The 20,542-nt window shown below is 41.7% G+C and overlaps 1 protein-coding gene across 8 annotated transcripts in view; it reads left to right on the top strand.

Moving 5' to 3' along the window:
* C2CD3 (C2 domain containing 3 centriole elongation regulator) overlaps positions 1-20,542 on the top strand; it is a 127,306-nt gene that overhangs the window by 75,988 nt on the left and 30,776 nt on the right. For all 8 annotated transcript variants that reach the window (XR_009729639.1, XR_009729638.1, XM_061380795.1 and 5 more), the window contains 6 exons: positions 710-1,312; positions 2,671-3,009; positions 13,782-13,920; positions 15,388-15,452; positions 19,129-19,334; positions 20,314-20,447. Coding sequence is in view for 6 of the 8 variants with exons in the window: in XM_061380795.1 (XP_061236779.1) it covers positions 710-1,312; positions 2,671-3,009; positions 13,782-13,920; positions 15,388-15,452; positions 19,129-19,334; positions 20,314-20,447 (1,486 nt within the window). In the remaining 2 variants the exon portion in view is untranslated. The remainder of the gene's footprint in view (positions 1-709; positions 1,313-2,670; positions 3,010-13,781; positions 13,921-15,387; positions 15,453-19,128; positions 19,335-20,313; positions 20,448-20,542) is intronic.

Here is a 20,542-nt window from a genome sequence, read left to right as displayed (position 1 = left end):
ATGGCAACCCTTGAAGTATTCTTACCTGGAGAATCCCATGGACAGTGGAGCCTGGCGGGCTACAGTTTAGGGTCACAAAGAGTTGGACATAACTGAAGTAATTTAGAACACAGTATGTATAAAGCATAAGAGAATTTCTGACACATAATAGATACCCAGTAACAAGTAGCTAATATTTAAAATTTTTATTTTGAAGTCTAGTGCCTGGTCCTTTGTATGTGTTCAGTAAGTGGCAGTTCCCTTGGTAAAAGACCCGTGGCTAGACATCTCTCAGATCTCCTCATCCTGTCCCATGCCTTCTCCATTGTACTCATCATATCGTAATACTATTTCACATTTTAAATTCTTTCAGAGCTCTTCCAAAACCATTATCTCATTTGACAATCATAATAACTTTGTCTAGTAAGCAAGATTGGCACTGTTTTTCCCATTTGTCAGGTAATGAAATAGGGCTAAAAGAAATTAATGGCTTACCCAGACTGAACCACTAATTTTGGACTGAGCCAAGGAGAAAATTCAGATCTTCGGCTCCTAACCTTTGTTCTTCCACCTGATTTCATTGTCTTTCAGTGGTCAGATGAAACAAACTTCAGTGCATTGTGGGTTTACGTTTTCTTTTCTATATTGGACCAGGGTGATGGTGGCTCTTAGGCAGAAAGTCTTTTTACTTTTAAAACAATAATTAAAAATCTTCCTTTTCTCTCATAAGGGATCACAGGATGGTATCCTATTGTTTTCCCAGAAGAGGGAGCCCTGCCTCATGGCTTGGAACTCATGCAGAAGATTGTGGGTGGTCTGGAGCTTTCAGTCTCCTTCACCCATCCTGGAGACAGAGAGCGGGTATTGGAAGCTGCTGAGCTATTGGGCTGGAGCTTTGAGAGTCATCTGAAGGATTTTGTCAAGATGGATGAAGAGGAGCCAGCCACTGTCACCATCTCCACCCCGAGGCTCTGGCTGCCCATTCACTGCGTGCTGCTTGCCGGCCACAACCACATTCATAAGAATACATATTGCTACCTCCGCTACAAGCTATATGATCACAAAGGCTTTTGGACCCCTCTCAAGAAGCCTAAGGAATCTACAAACAAAAAGCAGGTCACGGTTACTTTCAAGGCATCCAAAAGAGCAGAAGTCACTAGGAACCCATCACTGCTTTGGTACTTCAGAGAGGAGAGGTTAGAGATCCAGGTGTGGCGGGCTTATGGCAATGAGAGTGTGGAGAGGCCCCACCAGACAGACAGCTGGATTGGCTCAGCCTATGTGGACTTGACCAGACTTGGGGAGAGGTCAGCAAGGACACTCACTGTCAGTGGTAAGTGATGAATAGCCTTAGCTCTTACGGTTTGAGCACCTCTGCTCTCTGACAAGCACCAAGTGAGATACCCTCTCTGACATTATTTTATTTGGTCCTCCCAGAAATCTATTAGATATCAAACTCATTTTTCAGTCATGAAAATGGAGGCTCAAGTAGGTTGGGTAACTGCCCAAGGTCACATATTAGTAAGTATTCTGGCCATTATTGCATGTTGAAAGATTAATAGTAATTTAGTAATGCTTCTTGAAAGTAAAGAGATTTGTGAAAGAGGTCTGCTGGCTGCTTTAAGAAGGGCATTATCTAGTGACAGCATACCTTAGTGGAGCATAGGTATACAGTCTAAGATCTAAGAACTGGCTCTGAACTTTGTAGCCTTAAAGTACATCCAAATTCATCAGATTGTTGCACCTAACACAGTGCCTAGAACACTAAGTCCTCAGTTAATACATGTAAAATAAGAATGAGTGAATTTAGGGTCTACCTTTAATCCCATGTATAAGAGCCTGTATGATAATCTAAAATGTTGGTTTTTAAATACACTGAGAAGTGTACCTGCTAATGAGATTAGGATATCCTTTCTCTCTGGTCAACACATCTTGCAATCAGAAAATCTACATGGTAATTAACTGGTTCATGAGACAGAAAGGAAAAAGGTAGTATTTTGCAAGTGACATTATGGGTGCTTTTCTTTCGAGCATTTGTTCAGTATTTGCTCTATGTACATGACCCTAGGAATTCAAAAGATAAGTCAAAAATAGTTAATGAACTTGTTTAATGGGGGAATACAGTAGTAAATACATACAGTAAAGTGTAAGATACTCCCTTTTCTTTTAGCCTCCTGCCACCACCTCCTCTTTCCCTTCCAAATGATCTTCAGGGTTACTGCCAAAACCTATTTATTTGGTGAAACAGGCTAAATTGAGCATCAAGTCAGATTCCTAATAAGAGGCCAAAGAAGAGGAACCAGTAGGACTTATGGAAGAAAAGACAGGCTACTCTTGATTTCATCAAATGTTAAACTTTTAAGAGACTCCAGAAGTCATTTAAGTCTAGCTCATGGATTCCTCAGCTCATGGATTCCTTCTGTAGCAGCTGTGCCTTGTAGTCATTCAGCTTTGGCTTAAAATCCAGCCTCTCATTACTTTCCATTATTTCAGATAGAGTTGGAGAGTTGCAGGGGAGACAGTAAAAACTCTCTCAGTGTATATTAACCTCACAGTTTCTTTTGCAAATTGGTAAGTTAGGGCCTGTGGCCCTACCAAACAAGAGAGGACCACAGGCACCCTCAGTGAACATCTCCAGGTTTAGAAAGTGTTCCTGCTTGCCTCAATTTATTCTTCTCCATCCTGTTGCAGGTGTTTATCCCCTATTTGGACGAAACGCTTCGAACCTCTCGGGAGCTGCCTTGAGAGTTCATGTGGTTCTTTCCTCTCTTTCTTCACACCCTGGGCCCACTCATGAGCTGGACTCAATGGACTGCAGCAGCCACAGTGAGTCTGAGCAGGTCCCCAGAGGAATTGATGAGATCCAGCTCTCTCCACCACATGGCCACCAGAAGTCTCCAGCCTCCACCCAGGTCCCCTGCAACAACACCACAGCTGAAGTCTGCCCAGCCCAGGAGGGCCCTCCTGAGTCAGATGGAACTTTCACAGTCAGCATTCTGGTAGAGAGAGCAATGCACTTAAGCTTGAAAGGTATGTTCTTCTCACTTACCTATAAACAGGTATCTGACTCTGCAGGCTACAGTCCTGTCTTCATAAGTCTTTCTACTCATGACAGGGTCTGGAGGAATTGTTAATCATCTTAATCAGTAATAATTATATTTTTCAAGCCTAAAGGTTTAAGCAGTGTGAAAGCCTTTCTGAACCTAAGTGGGCCTTCTCAGTTATCTTAATTTTGTGTATCAAAAATTACTCAGTCCAGAAACCAGAGTATCAATTTAGATGCACCTCTTTTCATTTTTCACCATCAAAGCCCCAGATCATTAAATTGCTGTGTCTCTGAAATTTCTGTTAGATCTCTACCTTGGTCTCTGTTCATACCAACTTTATCCCTCTTCATTATATACCTAGGGCCAAGGATTCTTAGCACTGGATCCATAAGCCCTCAGGAATCCAAGGATTAAAGTCAGGGTAGGTGATCTTGGATAGGAAAATAATTACATCTTTATTTTTATTAACCTCTAACTAAAATTGAGGTTTTCCAGGTAGCCCAGTAGTAAAGAATCTGCCTGCCAAGCAGGAGACATGGGTTTAATTCCTGGATCAGGAAGATCCCCTGGAGAAGGAAATAGAAACCCACTCCAGTATTCTTGCCTGGGAAATCCCATGGACAGAGGAGTCTGGCGGGCCACAGTCCATGGGGTCGCAAAGAGTTGGACATGACTCAGAGACTAAACAGGAGCACAGCAGCAACTAAAATTGAACGTTTCTTCCAATTGTGAGTGTAGGCAATAGAGCCTAGTAGGAGAAGGCGATGGTACCCCACTCCAGTACTCTTGCAAGGAAAATCCCATGGACGGAGGAGCCTGGTAGGCTGGAGTCCATGGGGCCGCAAAGAATCGGACATGACTGAGCGACTTCACTTTCACTTTTCACTTTCATGCATTGGAGAAAGAAATGGCAACCCACTCCAGTGTTTTTGCCTGGAGAATCCCAGGGATGGGAGCCTGGTGGACTGCCATCTATGGGGTCACACAGAGTTGGACACGACTGAAGTGACTTAGCAGCAGCAGCATGATGCTGTCAACTATAGAAATCACAGGTATTTTCATATCCCATTTTAGTTACTGCAGATATCTTGCATGTCATTTATTCCTGTCATTACTTCAAAATTTCAGTAGTTATTAAACCAAAGTAATTATTAAACCTAAAACTTAATCTTGTTGTATATTAATAAAACACATGTATTTGCTGTGTCACAGTTTTTTAATGTTTTGATAACTTTGATTTCTTTGTAATCTTATGTATTTTACATTATTCATAAAAAAAAAAAATACTACTAGAAGAGGCCCATAGACGTCCCCAGATGGCCAAAGTAATCCATGGCACAAAGAACCCCTGCCCTACATTTTTTTTGCCCTCGCCCTACTTTTATTCAGCCTTGTAATCGCTCCTAAAATTTTCCCTTTTGCCATCACCCTACTCTTTTGCCTGCTTAATTCCAATTCATCTCTCAAGACTCAGCACAAACATCACCATTTACCAGAGTTTCCTATTTGCTCTCTTACCACCTATTTACCACCTATTTACCACGTATTTGCTCTCTTAGCACTTTTGCCCTTTTTATCATAGCATATATTGCATATATTAATGTTAACATTATTTGCATGATTTTCTTTTCTGCTAGGTAGGAGCTGTTTAAGAGCAGAGACCTTATCTCATTCATTTATTCATTCCTTCAGTGTTGGGGGCCAGAGTGAGGTACTCCGCCCATGGCAAAGGTCATGAGGAAGGAGGCTCGACACACGCAAAGGTGGGATCGAGCCTCAGGAGTCCCCCTGGAAATCCTCGAGCATCTACCCCCATAACCAGAGCCTGCCTACTTTACTACTTTGTGCTCACCTACACCTCTGACTTTACGGGGGGCTGTTCCCCACCACCTCTTTCGGAGAAGGAGTTAACTTAGAGCTCCAGTTAATAATAATTTCTGGGCGTGATAAGAGTGTTTTAACCTACAAACTCCTCTGAAGGTTCTCTAGCCTGCCTGACAGGCTTGTCCGGCCACATGTGATTGCTCACAGCCTCCCAACCGTGAGAGGCACGAGATGCTTTAAACCTTCTAAAAACAGGTTCCTTAGAAAAGTTAGAAAACTATTAGTATAAGTATAATGGGCTGATTAGAAATTGTATTGGTGAAGGGTTTTTCATTTGTTGAGCCAGTGTTTGTTGCTAAGTCTCCACATCCCCTGCCCTTACACACATTAATGAATATATAGAAGAAATAAGTATTAACCTTTGATATTAATCACGTTAGACCTTAGGCTAAGTAAATTCTTTCCTTAACTAAAACCCACTACACCCTCACCCTATAGGAATGTAACTTTATTTGGGTGGTGTCTGTTTTAAGAATAATCACCCCTGGAGAAATAAGTGTCCTGGTTGACTGACCGTTGTCACAAGGAGAGGGTCATAAATTGTCAGCAGGCCCCCCTGGCCAGAAGATGATGTAACACCCCTAAGACCTTTGTATACATTTGTATGAAGCACCTGACTTTGATAAAAGTCAGGTCTGCTGACCCCGCGTGACTCTTGCATAACATCTCAGTGTATAAAAGTAGACCATGGAAAATAAAGAATTGGGATGAGTTTCTCGAAATACTGGTCTCCCCATGTCGCTCTCTCTCCCACTCTGGCTGAGTCTCCATCTGGAGCGCGGAACCCACCATGCTTACTAATTATGCCTGGGCTTCTAAGATCCGACTGGGGAGGCCTCAGTGTCTCCTCTCCTTCGGGAGAACGGAAGGACGCCTGTGGCCTACGTAAGTGGTGCAAACTTCTTGTCTTGAAGTTTTAGTCTCCCGCGTAAACCAAGCCACTCAGCCTCTTTTCTCCACTGAATTTTCCTACTGAGCTATCCTTATTCTATTACTCTTTATATCTTTAATTAATATCTAATTGAAGCTATTATATCCTGATCCTCGCCTATGCTGTCTCTCCTTCGAATACCCTGGATCAGCCGGGGCTGGTTCCCGGCGCTTCAGCAACAAAACATATCCTATTTGCTGTGTGAGCCCTGTCCATGGTGCTGGGGATAAAGCAGTGAACAAAATGACAATAATAGTGCCCTTATGAAGCTTGGAGAAGGCAATGGCACCCCACTCCAGTACTCTTGCCTGGAAAATCCCATGGACGGAGGAGCCTGGAAGGCTGCAGTCCATGGGGTCGCTGAGGGTCGGACACCACTGAGAGACTTCACTTTCACTTTTCACTTTCCTGCATTGGAGAAGGAAATGGCAACCCACTCCAGTGTTCTTGCCTGGAGAATTCCCAGGGATGGGAGAGCCTGGTGGGCTGCTATCTATGGGGTCGCACAGAGTCGGACACGACTGAAGTGACTTAGCATATGAAGCTTACATTCTAGTAGGATTATATTCAGCCCTGTATTTCCAGGCAATAAGTTGTGTATGTTTATGACTTTGAGCAGTTATTGTCTCTCTTTGTCTTGAATTTCTCATCTGTAAATGGCTGTGATTATCAGTTCTGAGAAATGTGATTATTCTGAGAGCTAAAAATCCATAGCTTTGTGAGTCCAGAAGATTTCAATGTATGTCTTTTGATTTGGCCTTCCTGCTTGGCTCCTACAGATTCTGTGTTGCCTCTCAGTTTTTGCTGTGTATCCTTATTACTTTGGAACAGAAACAGAATTCATGCTCACAGTAGCTGTTATCTGTCTTTTATTTCTATTTCTCCATATACATATTACCAACAGATGTTACTTCCAGAATTATAAGCTTCTACAAAGACCCTGAGGTTCTCAACCTTCTCATCACCTTTGTGTGTCAGAGACCTTGAAGCGTTCTGTCTCAGGACAGAGTCTTCTCCACATACAATCTTGCTGTGCTGTATTAGAGATACTGAGGTCCCGTATGAGTCACAAAATTAGGAAACAGTTTGCGCTTTTTGTCTGCCCTACCAATGCAGCCCATCTGTGACAAGTCTGATAAGGAATGAATTTAAGGACAGCACAAAAAAGCTTTGATTTTTGCAAAAATTGTTTCGGGTTTTTGTTTTTGCATTGAAAATAAAATTTAATGTGCAAAAACATTGTTATGTTCCGTTTTAGGGGTTGCCTCCATGTTGCAAAAAGCAAAATATGCTTGTAACTTCTCAGTTAGACAGCAAATTGCATTTTGAAATATGGCTTGACAATTAGCAGTAATTTATTGAACATCTCTTTGTACCAAATTCTACTCTTACTTTTGTACATTAATTATCTCACTTAATCCTTACCACTATCCAGTATTCTTGGGCTTCCCTTGTGGCTCAACTGGTAAAGAATATGCCTGCAATGCAGGAGACCTGGGTTCGATCCCTGGGTTGGGAAGATCCTCTGACTTCCCTGGTGGCTCAGATGGTAAAGCGTCTGCCTACAATGCAGGAGACCCGGGTTTGATCCCTGGGTTGGGAAGATCCTCTGGAGAAGGAAATGGCAACCCACTCCAGTACTCCTGCCTGGAAAATCCCATGGATGGAGGAGCGTGGTAGGCTACAGTCCATGGGGTCCCAAAGAGTCAGACACGACTGAGTGACTTCACTTTCACCCACTCCAGTAGTCTGGCCTAGAGAATTCCATGGACTATATATAGTCCATGGGGTCACAAAGTTGGACAAGACTGAGTGACTTTCACTTTAATCCTTAGCACAAAGGATTATTTTATGAGCAGATTACAGTACATAACCATTTCATAAATGAGGAAACTGACGCTCACAAAACAAATGACTTGAGTTACACAGTTGATAAGCTCTATAGAGCTGGAATTTTAATCCTAAAGCCTGACCTAAAGGAATTTCACCTAAAGCCTGTGCTCTTTGGTCTAGTACAGTCTTTACCTTGCCTCTCCGGATGTATTTATCAGTTTATCTGTGTTTATCATTTAGTCCTGCTTACGCTGTGTATTGCCAGGGTAATTATGTACTGTATGTCCAGTCCTGTGCTTATGTTGCAAGAATGGTAGTTCAGTTCAGCAAGTAGTAAATGTTAGGCCAGTGCCAGGTACAGAAAGTCCAGAGCAGATGGCACACAGTTTCTGTCCCCTAGGAGATGATAACCCAGATAAGGGGATATGATGAACTGACGGGATTTTAGAGGGGCCGTGGACACAGTGGTGGCACCATAGTGACTTTCTTTCCCTTCTAGTCATAATAAATAGCAAGCCAGTCCCTGGCTCATGCACCTTCCTTAGCCTAGATTCCTTTCTCCCTTCCCCAGTTACCAGTTACCAAATTCTCCCCAGCAACCTGCTCTTTCTCTCTGTCACCTTGTTCCAGCCATGCTGGCCTCTTTGCTTTTTTCTTGACTGTATAGGCAGACTCCTGCTTTGAGGCTTTTGAATCTGATGTTCACTGTGTGCCTGGAACATTCTTCACTTTTGGCCTGGCTTTACTGAAATCACTGACTCAGCTAGACCTTCCTTGGTCACCCATCTAAACTTACAGCCTCCCCCAACAATACCTATCCCTTTTTCCTGCTTTATTTTTGTCTATGGCCTTTAAATAGTGTATTTTGTTTATCTTCCGTCTTTCTAGAAAGACAGCAGTTCTAGAGAGACAGCAGTTTTTTGATTTATTGACTGCTAAATCCCCAACACCTCGAACTATGTCTAACATATAATACAAGCAGTAAATATTAAATGAGGAAGCAGAGACCTTGTTCAAATGCCCTTTCTCTCCTTTTAATATGTTCTGTGATTTTCTACTTTGCTTCTCCTGCAGGAAAGTCGCTTATGTGGAATTTTAACAGAGGATAGTAAGGATTAGATTCATTCAACATATAGATAGTAAGTTACTGCTGTATCCAGTACAGGGTATAAGATCATGTACTCTTACCCAGAAAGTTTTATATCACCTTTTCTGTATTCTCACTGATTCCTTGCATGTTCAGGCTTCAGGAATTTAGATTAATGGGATTGCCCTCTCAACAATTGCTGTGAACAGTATTCTCCTTCAGTATCTTCTTCATTCTACTACTGAGATTATATTATGTCTGGTCAACAAATGTGACCTCATCTCTCCACTTAAAATACTTTGTTGACTTCATGTCACTGCAGTCAAGTGGCCTAGCACACAGAGTACTGCCGTGTGGCCTAATCAGTCTTTCCAGCCTCATCTCTCACTCTTTCCTATATTAGGCAATTTGCTTTTTGCCAGTGCCCCATCCTCTATCATGTTACCCTTGATCATGGTCTTTCCTCTACCTGGTATGGCTTCCCTCTTATTCAGTGAACTTGCTCCTCGTCCTTCAAGAGTAAACTAGATGATACTAACACTTTGCAGCCTACTGACCACCTCTATTAGTAGAATACTTTCCTCTCTGTTCCCAAAACTTGCTTATTCCACCACCATCCCTACACAGGTTTCCTCCTTCGTATCACTTATTATTCTGTACTGAAAATGTTTCTTAATGTGTCTCTCCTTAGGCTGTCTGTTCCCTGGGGACAGGGACTGTGTGTTTATTTCTGTATCTCAATACCTGTGTCTTCATGATGCAGCTAAGCAGGCATAATGTCCTTTTGTTTGTGAATACGATACTCACTGCCTCTTGTATTTCTGGCATGAGTTACAAATCTGTAAATCACTTGTTCTTTTGCCTCTTTCTGTTTAGCCAGGGCAGATTAAGCATCTCTTGTCTCCCAAGTTCTACTCTCACAGTGATAAGCCCATATAGTCCTTCCCCCGCAAATATTGATGGTTCACTCAGGCTCTGTGCTGGGCCCTTAGTGTACAGACCTGCACATCATCTCTCTGAAATGTACTTCCAAATGATGATATAATAGAAAGACTTCTGGAATGGGATTCAGAAGACTGGCTTCTGGCCCTAGCTAAGCCATTAACTTATATAGTGACTTTGGGCAACCCATTTCTCTTTTCCTCGACTGTGAAATGTAATAGTCTTATAAGATCATCTCTAAGCATATGGAGCTGAGGCCAGCATATCCCACGCTGTGAGTCAGCTATAAATTGCCAAGTTCTTATGAAAATTCTGGGTAGATGCTTCCTTAATATCCAAATTGACCGTCTGCCTTCAGCAGTGTTCTCAATGTGTCCATCCCTCTCATGCCTTAGAAGCATCTTCATTGATGAAGGGAACAAATGACTCTTTAGTGCAAAGCTGAATGCAGAGGCTCATAAACAGCCCTGAATTATGCCTTACACCTGAGACAGTGTAGTCCCCACTGTGGTCCTGGTTCTGAAATACAAGAGTTTCTTGGATACTTTTGTTGAAAAAACTCTGAGGAACCTTCAAGAATCAGCTTCAGTACTCATAAGATAGACATGACGAGTATCTCTCGCCCTGTCTTACAGATGAAGCCATCAAGGAACAGAGAGGTAAAGTGATTTGAGGTCATCTAAATTATACCCAGTGAAAACCCAAACCATCCTCAGTATCATCAGCCTTTAGAGGTTCTCTTTCAACTACCCAGGCAGGGTTAGAGGTCCTTCTGCGTTCCCACAGCCCCCTGTGCTTTTGGTATAGTCTTTATCGTATTGTATTATAATTATCTGTTTTTGTCTGCCTCCAGATCAAGAATCAGATCTGACTCATCTGTGCATGTAAGCCACAGAGCAGGTGTCAGTTAATGATAGCTTAACAAAACTGAGCTAAGTTTTTATTAATGTACAAATCTGGGCATTGCTTGAGGGAAAGTTTCCATCTATTTACTCCAGGCCAGAGGGAGAGCTTTTCTTTTAACCAGGTAGAATTAATTAGAACTATTGCAATGGAATATCCCTGGAATATGAGTTAGGAAACCTTCCAGTTGACCAGATGTGTGACGAGCAAGCCACTTTACCTCTCTGTTCCTTGGTTGCCTTGTTTGTAAACTACAGATAGAGATAAATCACTATCTTATGTGATTTTCAGGGATGTTATCAGCACAAATTTAGTGTTGATAAGAAAACTTATCAACACTAAAATAAGGAGTTATGGGACTTCCCTAGTGGTTAAGATTCTGAGCTGCCGATGCAGGAGGCACTGGTATGATCCCTAATCAGGGAACTAGATCCTATATGCTGTGTGGTACAGCCAAGAGATTTTAAAAATTAAAAAATAAGGACTTATTATTTTAATCTCATTGGAGAAATTATACCATTTTTGATGCATAAAACTACTACTTTCCACACTTAGGTGAAACACAGAAAATTCAGTGAAAACTCTTAAATGGTAAAGGTGGCTCATCTCAAGTCCTCTTAACGGCTCTCAGTGTGTGTCCCAATTCAGTAGGAGGTATAGCGGTTTTCATCTCGGCTGCCTCCAAAAGTATTTCAGAACTTGACCTTTTTCAGGAAGGTAAACAGGCCCAGCCAGATTTCCAACTGCAAGGGGAGAGCCAGGGAAACCTGATAGACTTGCTCTCCCAAACTGATTTCTTTATCACCTGCCTGTTTGGCTGAAAGGAGTGTTTCTGTTCAAGACTGAATAAGGAACAATTTTTTCCAAAGTAGAAATAGTACTTCTGTTTCACGGCCTCTAGCAAATCGCAGCCTCAAAAATAGTGAACCTAAAAAGAGAGGGTTGAGGTATGAGAGAGAGATCTGGGCAGTATTGGTAGGTGTCTAGCATCATAGAATTTATCGTAGGTAATTACCGAAGTAATTTGAGGGTTTATGTTTCTGATAAAGAAACTTGATGCCCAGAGGGTCAGAGTGAAGCACCCAATATATCACGCTAAGTCAGTGCAGAGTACACCAGAACCCAGGAGTCCTGTCTCCCAGAAGCCCAGGTGGTCCTCTCTGCTGACCTCTCAGTACTGGCCTGAGCAGATGCTGCTGTCCTCTGCAGGTGCCCCCTGCACGCATACGAGGCAGCATCTCTCTCTCCTCCTCTCTGTGTCTCCCATTTTTCTTAGTAGCTCTCTCTTCTTCAGCCCTGGCAACCTTCTCAAACCAAGGGCAGCAGGGAGTCTGCAAACCATAAGAGCTGTGGGCCTGCTCTGTGCATTTAAGAGACTCTTAGTTTAGTGAGGGAAACATAGACACAGATTATTATAGAATCTCCCTTGCTGTGAGGATTTATGACATTTTATTGGAAGAAATCAGTTGAGAAACTTGAGACCTACTAAAAAAATGGGAGACAGAGAGAGGGGGGTGAGACTGAGAAAGAGAGAAATGGAAGTTACGTCAGGGAGAGTCTAGCTGCCAGAAACAACTTGCTCCAGCTGTTTTAAACAGAGAGAAGTTTAATGTAGAATGTTAAGGTATTCAAGTTACTGGAAGGGCTCAGGGAGTTGGCTCTAGGCTAAGCTTTTAGGAAAGAACCAGTAGATCTTTTAAGTTAGAAATAACAGTGCCAACAGTGCAGTCCAGGGATCAGGAAATCATCTCTATTACCATTGGGCCTCTGGGGACCCAGCGACACAACCCCAGAGCAGGAGACTCAGTGTCATCCATGCTAGTAGCAGATGGAAAAGGAACATGGCCTCTGCCTCCCGTCTGCCTTCCAAATCTGTTGTGATGGCGTCTAATACATAGAGACCAGTATGTATCCATCCATTCTCTAGCACAGCAGAGTCGTGACCCTTTCAATCTCTACAGTAAAGGAATACAAAACAGTAAAAGTAAGTGAGGGTGGATGCTGAGCAAGTCAGTCCATGTAATACTGTAAAGTTTCATGAAAATAAAAAAACTTTTAAGACAATAGCTCAGTAGATAAAGGTAATATTAATGTTATTCTGTACATTTCACATTAGTAATGATGAGTGCTGTTTTATTGATTTCTGTTAGCTATTCTTTGATTACTGCCATTTTATTAGAATCATTTTTTTTCCTGCTCTTTCAAGAATATGCTTGTAAACTGGTTTTACCAGGTTGTAGCCAGTCTGTCTATACCCTAGTTTTTTTCATCTATATAATGAGAATAATAATATCTTCCTCATAGGTTTTTTGAAAGGATTAAATGAGTTAATACATATATAGTTCTTAGAAGAATGCTGGCACACAGCAAGAGATATATGTTATCTACTACTATTATTTTTAAGGTTATATACTATGTGACTCCATCTGTGTGATAAATTTTTTTATAATTTTATTTTTATTTATTTTTGGCTGAGCTTCGTTGCTTCATGGGCTTTTCTGTAGCTGCGGTGAGCAAGGCCTCCTCTAGCTGCAGCGCGCAGGCTTCTCGTTGCGGTGGCTTCTCTCGTTGCAGAGCACAGGCTTTAGAGCACACAGACGTCAGTAGTGCAGCTCATGGGCTCAGTAGTTGTAGCACACGGGCTTAGTTGCTCCACAGCATGAGGGATCTTTCCAGACCAGGGATCGAACCCACGTCTCCTTCATTGGCAGGCAGATTCTTCACCACTGAGCCACCAGGGAAGCCCCGTTATTTATTTTTAATCCTTACAACATCCGAGGAGATGTAAGTATCATACACGTTGTTTGAAGAGGGGGTGGCCAAAATAGGCCGTGCCCAAGGTCACACATTGCCGAAGTCACACAGAATGTGTGTGGCAGAGCTGTCATTGATCATCGGACTTTTAAGTCCAGGTTCTTTGTAGTTCTGTCTTTTTCCTCTTAATCCAGTGTTTTCCACCACAGAGTACAAGGAGATGGGAGAAGTTGTTTCTTGCTGGATGGTATTTATGAACTGAGCCTTGAAAGAACAGTTTCAATAGCAGAAACATTTCAGACACAGGGACCCAAAGGTAGAACATAGTAATGGTTCTTCTTGTGCCTGTATAATGAGAGGCTTACAGCACATTCTTTTTTGGTCGCCTAAAGTTTAGTCACTTCACTGTTTCCTATTTCAGGGAGCCCCTTGACACAGCGGAAAGTATCAATACCCAGCTGTTGTGTATCCTTTGTAACAGCTGATGAGCCATCTCCTATCTACACCCAAGTGGTTGAAAACACAGATTCCCCCATCTGGAATTTTCAACAGCAGTCAAGGTTTGTATTTTATGATGTACCATCAGCTTTCCAGAATCTGCTTTCTATTCCAAGAGACAGACTCAGAGTGAGGAATATAACAGACACTACAATACTGAGCAGACTTGGAGAACGCTTTCCTTATCAAACGATTATTTAATCCTAATGCTTATGAATTCACAGCTAGTGGTGGTTTAAAGGTTTTGCCATGGTGTTTTTTAACTCTACTCAGTACAACTCAAAAGTTATTCAGTGGAGTCCTCTTATTTGCTCTGCTGTGTTCTTGGGCAGTGGGAATTAAAGACAGTGGATTAAGACAATCCCTGTACATACCTCAGCTGAGTGTGAAAGAATGTATACAAGTTATCTAAGTGAAGAAGGTGGAGATCTCCAAAGGCTGTGGATTATGCATCTTTGGAAAAGATTTCTGGTGCAGTAGGAAGAGCCTGGGCTTTGAAACTAGAGAGACTTGGCCTCCAACCCCATCTCTGTCATTCACTAACTGTGTGAACAAGTTACATAACATTTCTGTGCCTCAGATTCATCATGTATAAAGTTGAGGTAATTTTTACAGAGTTATTGTGAGGTCCAAATTACATGAAATTTAGGAGTATTATCTCATGGTACATGGTAGGTACATAACAAATGTCAGATCTGATTTGAAAGCTCAAAAACAGAGGACTTGGAGCAGTCCTGTCACCCATGTGGCCCGCAGCTCAGAGGTGGGCGCTGGCACAGAGGCCTGCTGCTCAGGGCTCTCCTCCCTTTTCTGCTGTTACTGTTTCATCATTATTAAAAGTGTGAGTTCTGTTACTAATTATTGTTAATATTATCTTTACGCTGCATCACCTTTTGTAAAATTTAATTCTTGTCCACCAACATGGTATCTAGCCACACACATGGTATCTGATCTGCTATTTTCTCACAATGTTTATGTACCTAGCTGAGTCTCAGCAGTTGCTCACATGTTCAGTGTTTTTGAAATTTGAGAGGTTGACCTGAGTCAGGAGCTCTAACTGCAGTGACAGTTCAGTACTGTCTGTGGTGAGCTACTGGAAATTACAGAAATTGTGGCCATAATGGTCAGTACTTTATCTAAAATATCAAATCTGCCTCCAAATGTAGGCAATCAGAAGGCTAAGCCCAGCGTAGGTGCTCAATGAACATTCTTTTCCTCTCTTCTCACCGCCTCCACCTACCACCACGAGACATGAGAAGAATCCTTACCTGTTCCAATAAAATGGGGGCCACTGGTGTCAGGGGAAAGAATACCACATCCGGGTGGCGTTTTTCAGTTCTTGACAAGTTACTAGTTACATCACCTCTCTGAACTTCCATCCCCTGCTTTTAGAGGATAAAAGTATATCCTAAAAGATGGTCCTGAGCATGAAAGGAAAATGATTTGCAAACTTTAAGATACCCTTCAAGTCTGGATTTCACTAGCGAAGCTTCCTACACGTAATTTATGGTGCTTGTTTTACTCACTAGGCTTTCGAAAGAGCTTCTTTTGGACCCACAACAAACTCTGGTCTTCAAAGTTTGGCATAAAGGAGGTATGAACTGTTTCTTTGGTTGTAAAATAAGTCCACATCTTATTAATTTGCCAGTCTTTTTCTTTTTTTAACCAAGTGAAAGCGTGACACTGATGGTGCTGGGAACACATATGTGTGTTAGAGGTGATCCCATAGAATGGCATGTCATTCTCCGGTGGAGTTTAAATCCTTAGAGACCATATCAGTTTGTTTGACTGCTTGCTTTGTTTTTATTAGTGAATGGCAGTATGCTTTTAATATCTCTAATCTTGTAAGGTAAAAATACAACTAGTTAGATTATATATATATAAAGACTGAGGCCCAAGAAAGTTTAGTGGCTTGACTAAAGTCATATATCTATTAATTGATGGAGCTAGGATTCAAACGCACTTTTTTTTTCTTTTTTTTTTTTGCCACACACAAGGTTTGCAGAATCTTAGTTCCCCGATCAGGGATTAACCCAGGTCCGGGCAGGGAAAGTGCCAAGTCCTAACCACTGGACAAATAGGGCATTCTCCTCAAACCCAGTTCTGACTGGCTGTTTAGCCTTTACCATTTGTACTTCCCCAGACTAGTAAGATTGAATAATTCAGAAAAATAAGGTGATTAGGACATTCAACTATCTCACAGCTCTTAGAAAATTTTGTCTCACTAAATCCCTCGTTACAAACCTAGCTCCCTTAAGATTCCTGCTGGATCTTGGTTTCCAGACCTTCAATGATTTTGAGTTATCTATAGCATCATAGTGTTTGCTTGCCCATAATGGGTAACCCTAAAACCTAATAAAGACCTGAGGGCAGTCAGGGGGTGAAGGAGGTGGACTCACCAGGCTCCCTTCTTGTGCTCCTCTTCGGGAGTTTGGAATTTTTTGATCATTGGTCCCATGCTGCTGCCGAGGATTCCCAACCCTGCCCAGCCTCATTAGTGGGTCAGGAACTGACCATAATTTTGTTTTCTCTGAATCATTACAAGGAATTCCTGCTATATTCAGCTCAGCACAGCACTCCTGTCTAGTTTTCTATTCCTGTCTTGTCTCTAAAGTATTCCAGAGATTGTCAAGCAGACCAGACTTTGCCTCAATTCAAGTTACTTCAGCAGGAAAAAAGAATAAACTTCAGTCCTATGCAGATCTGTATTCAAATCTTGGCTCTGCTATTTACAGACTGTGTGACCTGAGAAAATTGTTCTACCTATTTGATTCTTTGTTTCCTTATTTATAAAATTAGGATTAATAGAACCCTCAACGCAGGGTTTTTGATGAGGAAGGAAATAGCAACCCACTCCAGTATTACTGCCTGAAAACCCGATGAACAGAGGAGCTTGGCAGGCTACAGTCCTTGGGGTTGCAAAGAGTTGGACACAATTTAGCAACTGAACAATAACAACAACAGTTTTTGTAAGGGTTAAAGATAATTATATAAAGTATTTGGGGCAAATTGGCATGTAGTAAATGGAGCTATTTTTATTATTATGCCTACTATGTGTAAGTACAGTGCTAGGGCTGTTAGGTATGGAGATGAAGAAAATACATTCCCTACCTTTCAGGACCTCTAGACAATCGTGTAGAACCCCGGTGTAAAGGGGGACAGAGCTCATCCAGCTCTGTCTTTCAGTGTATATAGACTTACTTAACTCTATCCTTTTCTTAACTCCATCCTTTCCACACAGATTGAAGGAACCTATTGTAAAAGGTACTCAGACCAGACCAAGCTATGTTCAATAAATATTTGAGTTCCTACTCTGTGCCAGGAACTGTGCAAAGTGATGGGGATACAAAGGTAAAACAAGACACATTGGGTGCTCTGGTAGCAGACATCTAACCCAGACTTAGGATGTTAGAGAAGGCTTTGAGGGGCGTACCTCTGAGGGGAAATGAAGGGACTTGACATTGGATGGTCAGAAGGGATAGCAAATACAAAAGCCTAGAGTAAAGAAAGAGTACAAGGGAAGTTCAGGATCACTGGAACATAAAAGTGCAAAGGGAGAATGGGGGATTGACTGCTAAATCTGATATTAAATTTAACTTACAGGGGACTTCCCTGGCAATCCAGTGTTTAAGACTGCACTTATACTGCAGAGGGTGTGGGTTTGACCTGGGATAACTGTATGCTTCATGGCGCAGCCAAAGAAAAATTTTTTAAATAATAAATTTAAGTTGCAGCTTGTGGGGTTTCAGTTCACTGACCAGGGATTGAACCTGGGCCACAGCAGTGAAAGCCCAAAATCCTAGTCTTTAAGCAACCAGGGAACTCCTGATTTTTTTTTCTTGATCATCAATTTAGCCAGATTTCTCCTCCACTATGTTTAGGATGAAGTGCTTTCATGTTAGACAGAACCTTCAAGTGGGGTTGCCTAAAGTTATTATATAACAAGAACAGGTTACATCTTTGATAACCAAAGAGAGCAAGATTAGCTTTCTTTGAAAAGCAAGAATATCTTTGGAGAACAAATCAATGGCTTCCCATCATTCTTCACACCCAGTGGGTAAGAATTACATGACCCCTCCTCTGGGGAACACTACTTCAAGTGTTCCTATAATCTAAGACTGTCCAAGTTAAAGAGAATCTTAAATCTGGTTCAGCACTTCTCCTATATATGAAACTTGAGGCCCAGGAAATTAGAATAATGTGTTTTCAAGTCAAAGCCACATTTAGATTTGCGGTTGTAGTACACTGCTTCTTAGCCTCACTCTACAGTGGCCAGTTCACACATGCTCCCAGTGGGTGTCTTATCAAGTTCCTGTAGGGTAGAAAGATATGCCAGGTATGGAAAGTTTAGGGAACATAAAGTGAGTTATACTTGGTCTCAGCTTTTAGGTAGGTCCCAGTCTAGAGAAGAGAAAACTGTAAACAAATGTTAGACAGTGTGTGATGAGTCCAGTGTCAAAGGAACTGGGAAACTCATGACCACTCTTCTTGAAAATTTGCATTCCTTGATTTATTCAGCATCTTGAAGACTGAGAATTGTGTCTGTGTTTGGTAGAACCATTCCTTGTTTCAGAGTGTAGGGAGTGGAGCCTATACAAAACAGGAGCATGTAAAGGGACAGGGGTCTGTTTGTCCTCAGCTACCTTCATGTCAGAAGTGAGAAGCAGTAAATCTGAAAATAAAGGTCATTGCATGGTAGCTCGTCCAACCAAGAAGGGGTCTTCTCTGTCATTAAGAGCAGCCTGAGCCCAAACTCATTTTGTACCCTGTACTGGTTTTTTAGGGGGTTGTTTGTCATGTGTGTGTGTATGTGTGTGTGTGTGTTCTTAATTAAATATAATACATGTGTATGTTATAGAAAATTTGAAAAATACAACTATAATTAAGAACATGCAAATCATTCATAATTCCAAGAGTGTTGGTCTTTCAAGTGATTTTTTTCAAGACCCACTTCCCTAAGGAAAATCAGTGAGACCTGATGCCCTAGGGAGAAGAACAAGTGTCTCTTATGTTTAAGGGATGTTTTCCAGTTGCCTATATCAAGAGGACAGAGCTCAACCCAGCCAGCTTTTCCCTACCATACAAAACAATATACAGTAGTTCGAAAACAGGCTATGGTTGCCAGTCTCTTACCCTCGTTATCTGTATTCTCTGTTGATTGTGGAATCACTGCCCCCTCCCACCCCCTAAATCACCTCTGTGTGCCACCTCAAAGCCCAGTGGCAGGACGTGCCTGGCCACACTGCCCAGCTCTTCTTTCTCCCCCACAGATGAGGAGAGGGTGATTGGCTTTGCCTCTGTGGACCTGTCCCCGCTTCTCTCTGGCTTCCAGTTTGTCTGTGGCTGGTACAACATCACAGACTTCAGTGGAGAGTGCCAAGGGCAGATAAAAGTTGCTATCTCCCCTTTGGAGAGTTTGGTTCATTTCAAAGAAGAAAGGCAAGCAAGACGTGAGGTGGAGAACCCAGGATCACTGGTATGTATCTTTATTCACATCCTTAACCAATAAGGTTCTACTGAGCAAAACCTACAAGAAGATAATTTACATGTGTTTGGTACTTTCCAGTGTACAGAATGCATTTCTGTTTTGTCATGACTTCATTACCTGTTGGGGTGAAAATGTTCTGAAATTACATGGTGGTGATGGATGCTATTGAAAAACCACTGAATTAAACACTTACTTTCAAAGGGTGAATTTTATAACACATGCATTAAATCTCAATTTTTTTAATAAAATAAGGTTAGATACAGTGGAATCTGAAACCATATTAGATAAACTTTTTAAAAATAAAAGTTACATTAACATCTTTGGTCTCTTAAAAAAAATTAAAAAGAGAAAATGGGAAGAAGGAAATTGATGATAGTAAGTATAAACAACTCTCTGAGGGAGTTTAACTGTAAAGGAAAAGAGAATTTTCCAGACTGTCCAAGATAGGGGAGCTCTGTCAAGAGAAGACTGTGTCATGCATGCCTGATCCAGGGTTTGGCAGAGAGGGGTTCAGTAAATATCAGATGAGTTACTGAGTGAATAAATGCATGCATGAGAAAATGGTTGTTTAAATGATCCCCTTTGTAGGAGGGCCTTTTCTTTACATCAACCCGAGTAATCATGAGATAAAAACTATCACAGCCAGAGTATCCTCACATGTAAAGAAAATGTAAGATGTCCAGCCAGGGGTTCACAAACTAGATGGAGGAAACGAGCATAAATAAAAATAAAGCAACTTTTAAGAAGCAATCTGACATTGTAGTTTGTAAAATGGGGATCATAATAGTACCTCCCTTATAAGAGTGTGATATTTAAATGAGAAAATACATATAAATTGCTTGGTACAGTGTTCAACAGAAAATAGTAAGTTATACATATACAATAAATTTTACAAATTTATTTATACTGCTTTGTTGCAAAAGGGTTTGTGACATCCAGTGTGCCGTTTTCCTCATTGCTTCCGCAGATCCCAGTCTACACTGCCTTCTCCTTCCCTGCCTCTGCTGTGTATGCTGCATTCCCTGGCTGCACTGCGGGACAGCCTCCAGAACTGCCCGCTCACCCCTCATCAAAGGAGGCTGATTTCTCCTCTCCTGGGACGTGAGTGATTTCTTGATGACAGGAAGAGATGGGGTCTGGAATGGAAGTGTGCAAACTAGCTTATCATTTCTCTTTCTTTTATTAGAGGAAGAAAT

The sequence above is a fragment of the Bos javanicus genome, chromosome 15 (assembly GCF_032452875.1).
Source record: "Bos javanicus breed banteng chromosome 15, ARS-OSU_banteng_1.0, whole genome shotgun sequence".
Lineage (NCBI taxonomy): Eukaryota > Metazoa > Chordata > Mammalia > Artiodactyla > Bovidae > Bos > Bos javanicus.
The sequence above is the reverse complement of the archived record's forward strand: the minus strand, read 5'-3'. Positions and strand labels throughout refer to the sequence as shown.